Source organism: Sinocyclocheilus rhinocerous, unplaced genomic scaffold, assembly GCF_001515625.1.
Source record: "Sinocyclocheilus rhinocerous isolate Xijiao unplaced genomic scaffold, SAMN03320098_v1.1 scaffold690, whole genome shotgun sequence".
Lineage (NCBI taxonomy): Eukaryota > Metazoa > Chordata > Actinopteri > Cypriniformes > Cyprinidae > Sinocyclocheilus > Sinocyclocheilus rhinocerous.
The window spans coordinates 370,020-379,599 of record NW_015654492.1 but is presented as its reverse complement, the minus strand read 5'-3'; the positions used below and the strand labels follow the sequence as shown (position 1 = coordinate 379,599).

The 9,580-nt window shown below is 40.3% G+C and overlaps 1 protein-coding gene across 1 annotated transcript; it reads left to right on the top strand.

Moving 5' to 3' along the window:
- Positions 1-7,005: 7,005 nt before the first annotated feature.
- LOC107717140 (transcription factor MafA) lies at positions 7,006-9,527 on the top strand. The gene has a single exon (XM_016523805.1). It carries the CDS (start codon positions 7,051-7,053, stop codon positions 7,972-7,974), a length of 924 nt encoding a protein of 307 aa, XP_016379291.1. The 5' UTR covers positions 7,006-7,050; the 3' UTR covers positions 7,975-9,527.
- Positions 9,528-9,580: the final 53 nt, after the last annotated feature.

Sequence of the window (9,580 nt, the reverse complement as noted above, 5' to 3'; positions counted from 1 at the left end):
CCCCCCCCCCCCCCCTCTCTCTCTCTCTCTCTCTCTCTCTCTCTCTCTCTCTCTTTCTCTCTCTCTCTCACGCTCTCTCGCGCTCTCTCTCTCTTTCTCGCGCTCTCTCTTTCAGGGATCTTATCTATGCACAATCAGCTTGTAACACTCCAAAGAGAAAGGAAAACTTGAAATCGCATCATATGACCCCTTTAAGGAATCTATAGGAAATGAAAAAAAACGTTACGCCTCCCTCACACTCCTCAAAACTCATTTTTCTTCTCCTCTCTAACTGCTGTTTGACCAAATCCATTACAACTAATTTCTGACAATGTCATTTTCCTTTTCTTTTGTCTGTTCCTAAAATGCGCATTTGATTGAGGAGCCGTTCGTAGATGAGCCTGCCCCTTACGTTCCTCCTCCTCCTCTCCCTCTTCTCCATCGTGTAATGTAATTAGTATGTTGAGTGTTAAACAGTGGTACAGAGGTCTCGCTGTGGAACACGACACACTCGCTGGCACTGACAAGCCTGCCGCCGTGTTAACGAGATAAAGGCCGTGCCCATGATGCGAGCCACGTTTACAATGACATAGAGGGATGGAGGGAAGGAAAACACTCCCTCATCTGACTTCCCTGTCTATTTTTCTCCCCTATTTAATCGTTCATGCAGGAAGGAATACTTCACAAGAATGCATGTTGATTTGGGTGTTGTAAAATCAACTAAAGTTGTCATACATCACCTAACCCCTCTTAGCTTATTTGTCTTTTTTGCATTGCAGCTCTTGCTCTCAGATTTTATTTTTATTTTAAAGGAATGTCTGGGTTCATACAAGTTAGAAGCTAAATCAACTTGTGACAATGTTGATTATCATAATAATAATTTAAAAATAAATAATTTTGATTTCTCCCTCCTTTTCTTGAAAAAAAAAAGTGAGGCACTTACAGTATATTGGAAGTGGGGCCAATCTAGTCATGTTAACATGACTCACTTACTAACGTTTGCTATGTAAAGTTATGTCCAGTTTTATAACTTTGCCTAAACATAATGCCTAAAACCCTAAAATAACCATTAAAGGAAATTTTTCACAATAACTGAGGTCTAGGGGCTATTTAACTACCATATAAGTTTCAAAACAGTCAGTCCACAGTAAAATGTACACAGCCTGCATAAAGTAGCTGTGATTTTTCACGAACGGTTGTGACTTCCGTAAAAAGTTGATGTCAGAACTACACAGTCGCCGCCTTCAGTCACCACACCGAGTACCGCCCACAGTCCCATTCTCCTTTTGCCAAACCCCCAGACAACATCGGATCCATGCTATTGCTGAGGAGAGGCTCATGAATATTAATTAGACAGGCCAAAATCAACCTGTTTTCAGCAGAGCTCCTGAGAGAGGAGCTGTAAAAATATATTGAGTTTTTGGTACTTATACCGCAAATATATATTCTTAAGGACATCAAGACTTAAAATAAAACTCCAGAAAGGTGTAAAATATGTGACCTTTAAATTACAATTTAAACAACTTTACAGGTGAAATAATACACAGTTTTAACACAAGAGTTAACTGAAGAATATTCTGCATAATGTTGTTTACCACAAAATTAACTTTGACTTGTCATACATGAGACTATGAATGAAAAAAAAATCACATAAAATTATTTTAGCAAAATTAACATTAAAATACTCATGGTTTCAAATATACAGCCACAAGATATGAACAATATGTTTAACAATATTAACATGATTTCAGTTTGACAAAATCAAGTTAAGTCCAGTTTTACAACTTTGTTGCCTAAACGTAATAGCTAAAGCCCTACAATAACCACTAAAATCACAATTTAAACAACTTTACCACTCAAATAATATATACAATTTAACACAAGAGTAAGTGTTCACTTTCACTTACTAAGCTTTGCTGTGTAAAGTTGTTTTGCAACTTTGTTGCCTAGACATAATGCCTAAAACCCTAAAATAACCATTAAAATTACAATTTTAATAAAATTTTAATTTAAAAATTTTATATTTTTGTCAAACAAAATAACCCCTAAATAATTACCATAGAACTCAAAAACTTCAGAGTTTGTACAGTAAAGTCATAATCCTTAGATGATTTGTACAGAAGGGCAGAAAAATATGTAAGGTGGGAAAAGATGTGAGGTGTGATGCATACATCGTAATCATGATGCTCTTTAACTATGGTCACTCACCAGTTTCTGTTATCTGCGTGGGAAGGGAAAGAGAAATTCAAGGAGCAATCACTCTTTCTTTTCTCACCCTCCCCGTCCCTCTCGTTCTCTCGCTCTGACGGCGAGGATGTAAGTGCCTTAGACAGATGTCTGCTGCCGCTTGTCTCAAAGCTCAACGCGAGCTGCTGAGCTCTGCAAACTCTAATTAAGATCAATATTTCAATTTTTAGTAAAAGCGCATGTGAAAGAGAACGAAGGAGGAGAGAGAGAAAGGAGGAAAACATTCACATTTTTTTCGAGGACAATCTCACATGAATGAGAAAAGGAAAGAATGAAAGGTCAAGTGTAATTTTTCTCTACCTCAATAGATCACCTAGGCATAAAAAAGACAAACTTGTTACAGCTCAGCAAAGACTCCAGCCCATCAATAAAGATCATACTTTCAGTGCAAGTAGTTAGTCATTAGTATATACGTATGTCCTCTGTCCTTTTTCGTGCTGCTCTCTTTTTCCAATCTTTCTGCTTGTGCTTTATTTCTGTTGATCTTTTTGCCATTTTTCGTACTGTATGCTATTTTTAAAGCACCAAGTTTTAGTACATTTTTAAAAATCTCTTCCCATGTCCATTTCAACTTTTTTGGTTCTCTTGAAGGAATCGGTCTCTTTTTCTCTTTAACACTTAACATGCTTTTTTCTGTCATCTTGCTCTTTCTAACTCACTTTTTCGCTTAGAACTTCATAGAACTTTGTATACTTGTTAGTGTGAATGTAGTCAAATGATTACTGCTGAGTCTTTGGACAGGCATTTTTGAGATTTTGAGGCCCACAAAAACCTCCTTTCCAAACCTTCTTCCGATAACCCCCTACTCCACCTCGCACCTCTCAACTATTTTGGCTAAAGAGGGGTTAACCGGACAAATCCGTCTCAGTCATTTTCACAGATGTCTAGTCCAAACCCCCCTTCTCTCTTCCACATCATACTTTTTTTTTTTTTTTTCTTTTTCTTTCTCCTTGGACGTGCTGATGTCCATTTTGCTTAAATCGGTAGAACTGCACCAGCAGCTAACTCCCAATATGAAAAGGCACAATGAAAGCCCTGACTTCAAAATTTATGTCTCAAGCCCTCGGCCACATCCACACCCGCCCACCTCCGCTCAATGAATGGACGATGGCAGATCTTCTTAAATGTGGCATTTTCAAAGTGGACTGCTTAGCTTGGACTTTGAGGTCCACTCGTGCTTATTTGATAAAACATCCATAATGACTTACTGCACCTTCAACTTCAAATACCTTGATATGATTTGTCCCGTCCTCTTAGGCTTTTCTTTTTTCCCCTCCGTTGGCAGATTTGAGCCTCAAGCATGTCTGTATTTCACTCATTGGCACCTGTAAAGAAAGTCTTATCATGTTACATAAAGTTAGCAGAGGTCTCAGAAGTAAGTTATAGCAGATTTTATTTTGATAATTGATATTGAAGCCTAGAAAATACACATACATTAATACAAACTGGCAAGTATTAAGCATCTGAGCCAATTACAGAGTGAGGAATTACTGAGTACTGCATAATGTAAAGACCTGTCAAACACTTGCCTGGGTTGCGTACGTTTATGTGGGGCGGAGCTATCAAAATAGGGGCAAGACCCTTTTGGGGTAGGGGCGTGTTTGTTTTGGTGATTTCAAATATCAACATTGGCTACCAGAAATCGCTTACTCTGCCTTTAAGGGAATAGTTCACCCAAAAATGAAAATTTGCTGAAAATGTACTAACCCTCAGGCCATCCAGGATGTAGATGAGTTTGTTTCTTCATCGGAATAGATTTGGAGTAATGTAACATTATATGACTTCCTCACCAATGGATTATCTGCAGTGAATGGGTGCTGTCAGAATAAGAGATACTAAAAGCACCACAATAATCCACAAGTAATCCAGTCCATCAATTAAAGTCTTATGAAGTGAAAAGCTGCGTGTTTGTAAAAAAACAAATCCATGATTAAGGCATTTGAAATTTAAACCGTCACTTTTGACCAAAATAACAGTCCATAATTCTTCGAAATCCAGTGAAAAAGTCCATTCCCTGTTGTTCTCTCACATCAAAATTAGACATATTTGTTTGGAACTGTTTTGGCTTGTAAACAGTGCTTGATCTGTGCATATTTCTCTCCTGATTCAGATGAGACGACTTTTTTCACTGGAGAAAGCAATATTATAAATAGACAACTCATATTTTAGCCAAAAGCAACATTTTGAAATTAAAAACTTGTTTATTACAAACTCACAGCTTTTGCTTCCCAAGACATTAATTGATGGACTTGAGTCGTGCATTTATCAGCTGTACAGACTCTCATTCTGACGGCACCCATTCACTGGAGAGGATCCATTAGTGAGCAAGTGATGTTGTGCTAAATTTCTCAAATCTGATCCGATGAAGAAAAACGAATCTACATCTCGGATGGCCTTGAGGGTGAGTACAACTTCAAGAAATTAAATTTTTGGGTGAACTATTCCTTTAAGTGTCTCTCCTCCTTATGTCTTTCTGTCTCTTTTATTTTTAACAAAGCACTATGATATATTTCAAGCAATATTTATATTGATCTACATTCCTCAGTATCCTTACACTGCAATAAGGACCTGGCCTGGCATAGGGTGTTAGACTGACCCTCATCTTGGGTACTTCCTTCAACGCGAGACTGGCTCCTCTGATTAAGACATATGCTGTGGTGATGAAGGCGCGCGCTGCGTGGGGCTTAATTATTTGTCGATCCGTGCAGATGAGTCGAGATGCAATTAGAGGTTAATTGCGAAAGAAATCCGGAGCGTGGCTGGCACTGGCGAGGCGGATCATAATTAACTCATACAACTTTTTCCTTATCCGGCGGAAATGTGGATTGATTTTATTGCTGGATCACGCGTTATTGAGTTCATCACCGCCTATAGGTCATAAGCAGGGAGGAAAGTTGCGTGTGTTATCCTATCAGATCAATACACTGAATGACTGTTCACGGGGTTACGACACATTGAGGAAATATGCAGTTTAATACATAATTATCTAGCCTAATCAATTAAAAATTTAAACGGTCTGTCCAAACACACTAGGGATTTTTAGAATAATTGTCTAATGTCATACCTCCTGGATTCTAAACGATAGCACGCTTTTGATAAATTAATAAATAAATAATAACTGAACAAATAATTAATTGTTAATAAATAATTGTTGTGAAAGGAAATGTGATGCTGCGTGAAATACGCATAGTTCGTTTATATTGCTCTTAATTGTCGTTGCACTGGAGATTAGTGGAGCATATTTAAATTTTTAAATGATAAAATAACTTAGCAAAGTGTTAAAAGTGCAAACATTGTGTTAGGCCTATTGCGTCATAATTTTCCTCTAATTGTGTATTAATTTTGCTCTCATTCTAGGCCTATTGCAATTCTCATAAGACTGGCTTTTAGTTTTGAAGTAAAAAAAAATAGCTGCTTAAATCAATTCAATTATATGATGATTTAAAAATAATTTCATGTGTTTCTACGAAATATAGAATTTAATTGGTCATACAAATTATAACGTGTACAATCCGTTTTATAAATGTGTTTTTTTAAGTTATCCCTAAATCATTTGCATTGCATATAACGTTTAAGAAGTGTTTGCTCTGTTCTAAATAAACATTTTCTAAGTAAGACAAGCTGGGCTATTTCCTTTCCTCGCGCTCACCTTCCACGTGCGGTTGCAGGGTGGGCGTCGCTAGGGGGCGGTTGAGCGCGTTCTGCTCAGCTGCCACACAGATGTGTTGCTATAGGAATATGCATGTCTACTGCTACGCCCCTCCCATTGGTCCTTTCCGTTCTCTGGGTGGGACGCTCCATGAGTATAAAGTGGTACATTGCCCCTGTCAGTGCTTCAGTGATACTGCGTGTCAGCGGTGGACAACAGTGCAAAAAGAAGCTCTAACCGTAAACGAAAAGCAACGGTGACAGCAGTCCATATAACTTTAAAAGAGACAGCGGAGGGAGGTGAATTTAGTAGCCAGAATTCCTCATCCTTCGTCGGGCTGCGTCGGAGCGTCCCACCAGAGGAACTTATACTGAGATTTGTCACGTACATTGTAGCGGTCCGCGTTTGCTGGTGACTGTAAAAAAAAACCAGCAGCATCATTCCTTTGGACTTCGAGGTAAAGTCTGACGTTTTCTCAACTTGACGCGCGCGCATTTGTTGTGTGGCGGACTTTTCTGCGACATGTGAGGAAAGTTCTCGCTTTCTTCCCATGAAAGCTTAAACTTTATAGCCTCCAGTTAGACGGAACTTAAAACACGGAGGTGAAGAAGGATATTTGAAGTCTCTGTTACTCAAAGGACGATTTCTCTGAAACTACATGTAAGCTTTAACACGGTGAAGCGAGGACGAGTCAGGTTGGTGGTTTTGAGTTCACGAGTCTCAAGTTTCTGCCGCCCTGGCCAGTGATATTAAGGCGTGAATTTGACCTGGGATAAGTTGTCAACAAGAGGCAAACTGGCAGTAGGATAAGTACATTTACATGCATGGGCATATGTATATCTTGCTGCACTATAAATAGAAGCTCGTGCTAATGTATTAAACCCTGGGCACTCATATTCATCAGTCATATTATTCATAATCCCAGTGAAACCCCCGCGTGTCGCTTTGGCTGGTAGGGTAGGTGTCGTCGCATGGACTGACATGGCCACCGATCTCGCCATGAGCGCAGATTTGCCCAACAGCCCCCTGGCTATTGAATATGTCAACGACTTCGACCTCATGAAGTTTGAAGTCAAGAAAGAGCCCCCGGAGGCCGACCGCTATTGCCCTCGCCTGCCTCCGGGCCCCCGCGTGTCGCTTTGGCTGGTAGGGTAGGTGTCGTCGCATGGACTGACATGGCCACCGATCTCGCCATGAGCGCAGATTTGCCCAACAGCCCCCTGGCTATTGAATATGTCAACGACTTCGACCTCATGAAGTTTGAAGTCAAGAAAGAGCCCCCGGAGGCCGACCGCTATTGCCATCGCCTGCCTCCGGGCTCGCTATCCTCCACCCCAATCAGCACACCCTGCTCCTCGGTGCCTTCCTCGCCCAGTTTCTGTGCCCCCAGTCCCGGATCGCAGCCTGGGCAGAACCTCGGAAATGGTGTCAACAACAACAACGGTGGCAACAACAACCAAGGCTCCTCGGGCAAGCCGCAGCTGGAAGATCTCTACTGGATTCCTAACTACCAGCATCACATCAGTCCAGAGGCCCTCAACCTGACGCCCGAGGACGCGGTGGAAGCGCTTATCGGTAACTCGCACCACCACCACCATCACCACCAGCCCTACGAGGGATTCCGTGGTCAGCAATACGTCGGAGATGACCTCTCGACGGCCACGAACGGTCACCACCACCCGGTGCACCACCACCACCATCATCACCACGGCCACCACGCGCGCATCGAGGACCGCTTCTCAGACGAGCAGCTGGTGAGCATGACAGTGCGCGAGCTTAACCGGCAACTGAGAGGCTTCAGCAAAGAAGAGGTGATCCGTCTCAAGCAGAAACGGCGAACCCTGAAGAACCGCGGCTATGCACAGTCGTGCCGCTACAAGCGCGTGCAGCAGCGCCACATGCTCGAGAGCGAAAAGTGTACGCTTCAGAGTCAGGTGGAGCAACTCAAGCAAGACGTGGCGCGTCTGATAAAAGAGCGGGACCTGTACAAGGAGAAGTACGAAAAGCTCGCGAGCCGAACCTTTAACGGCGGCGGCAACACTCGGGACCCGTCCAACGGCACTCACGGAAAAAACACTTCCACGGAATTCTTCATGTGAGAGTAATTCTTGTTAAAGACTTTTTCCGCACCAACGTATTCGTTTTTTAAACCTTAATTTTTTTATGATTTTCAGAGTGAATTTTATTTGCAGTTCTTATCTTAAATACTCAATGTCCACTTTAGAGCATACACTCTTAAAAATAAAGGTCTGATGCCATAGGAGAACCTTTTTACGTTCCACAAATAAATATTTTATTCTCAAAGACTCTATAGAGAAATATCTAGGTGGTGCTTTACAAAACCCAATGTGCAAATCAAGAGAACCCATAATGTAACATCCAGCTCTTCTTTTCCAAAGAACTACCCACTTTTACCGCCAAAATGGTTATTGACAAACAAGTCAAGTTCTTTGCTGAACTTAAAGTGCTGAAAAGATACATTAAAGAACCTTTATTTTTAAGAGTGTAGAGTCTAACATTACAACGACATATTTAAAGTCTTCACTCATTATTTGTGTACATATAGTACTGTACCATAAAAGTCTTAAGGTTAGTAAATATGGGATCACGCATAACCTCCAAAGACCCATTAGTTTTGGATTCTGTAATAATTTTTTTTTTTTTTTAGTTATAGGCTAACTGCAAAGTCCGACATGTTTATAGACATACAGTCGCTTCCTTAATCTGTTTTTTTTTTTTTTTTTTTGGTCTTAGCCGATTTACGAGTCTTAATGAAGATGAGAACATACTGGAAACGAAACTTCAGCCTGTGAAGGGACTTTGTAAGGAACAATAATCATATTAAAACACTTATAAGCAAGAAAGGGAGATAGCAATACATCCTTGACATTTCTCAGTCATGAACTGAGGTTGAGGGGACTTATGAACTTTTAGGGCCCTCAAGCATTGCTCAAGTCTGCATTACCCCACCAATCCTGCATGCGGGACATGTACGGTACTCCAAACGCGCCAGGTCCTGTCTCTCTCTTCCTCATACAGCACTTGGATGAAAAGCATGGCCCTTAACCACTCTCTCTTCTCTCTCTCTTTTTTTTCGTTTCTTCTGCTCGACACAACCCGTGTATGTGAAGGAACTCATGCGTACCTGCGAAATCACATGAAATCCGTCCTTGCATTTCTTTTCTATTGTTTAAAAAGTGCAGAATAAGAACAAAGAAAAAAAAAACACCGAACTGAGCCAGAGTTATTTATTCCCACTTGTAAATATGTAGGTCAAATGGTGTGTTAATTTAACTTTCTTTTTAAAGTCCTTTTTGCTTGATTATTTAAAACGTCTTAATACGATGTTTGTATGTAGTAGCATGCAAATGACAAAGATATTCTCATCCTATTGAATATTGTACATTTTCAAAGGAAGCCTACTGCACTACGATTCGAAGAATTGGGATTTATATAACATTTATTTTCCTCTGTGTTAATCGAATTGCTGTTATGGTGGACATAGTCGATCTAAAGTGCATATAAACACAATGACTTTAATTGCTGCTAATATTCTATGCACCAAATTCATAAGCAATTAACAGAAGCTCTGATTATGTGAGTTTTGTACTTCAAAATAAATGAAGGTATGTAAAAAACTGGTTGGACAGAAATAAGTAAGATCATCTCTTGAAGAAAGTGATATATATATATATATATATATAT

Excerpts from the sequence above, each read along its gene's own strand:
- LOC107717140 (XM_016523805.1), top strand. The coding sequence starts at position 7,051 with ATGGCCACCGATCTCGCCATGAGCGCAGATTTGCCCAACAGCCCCCTG.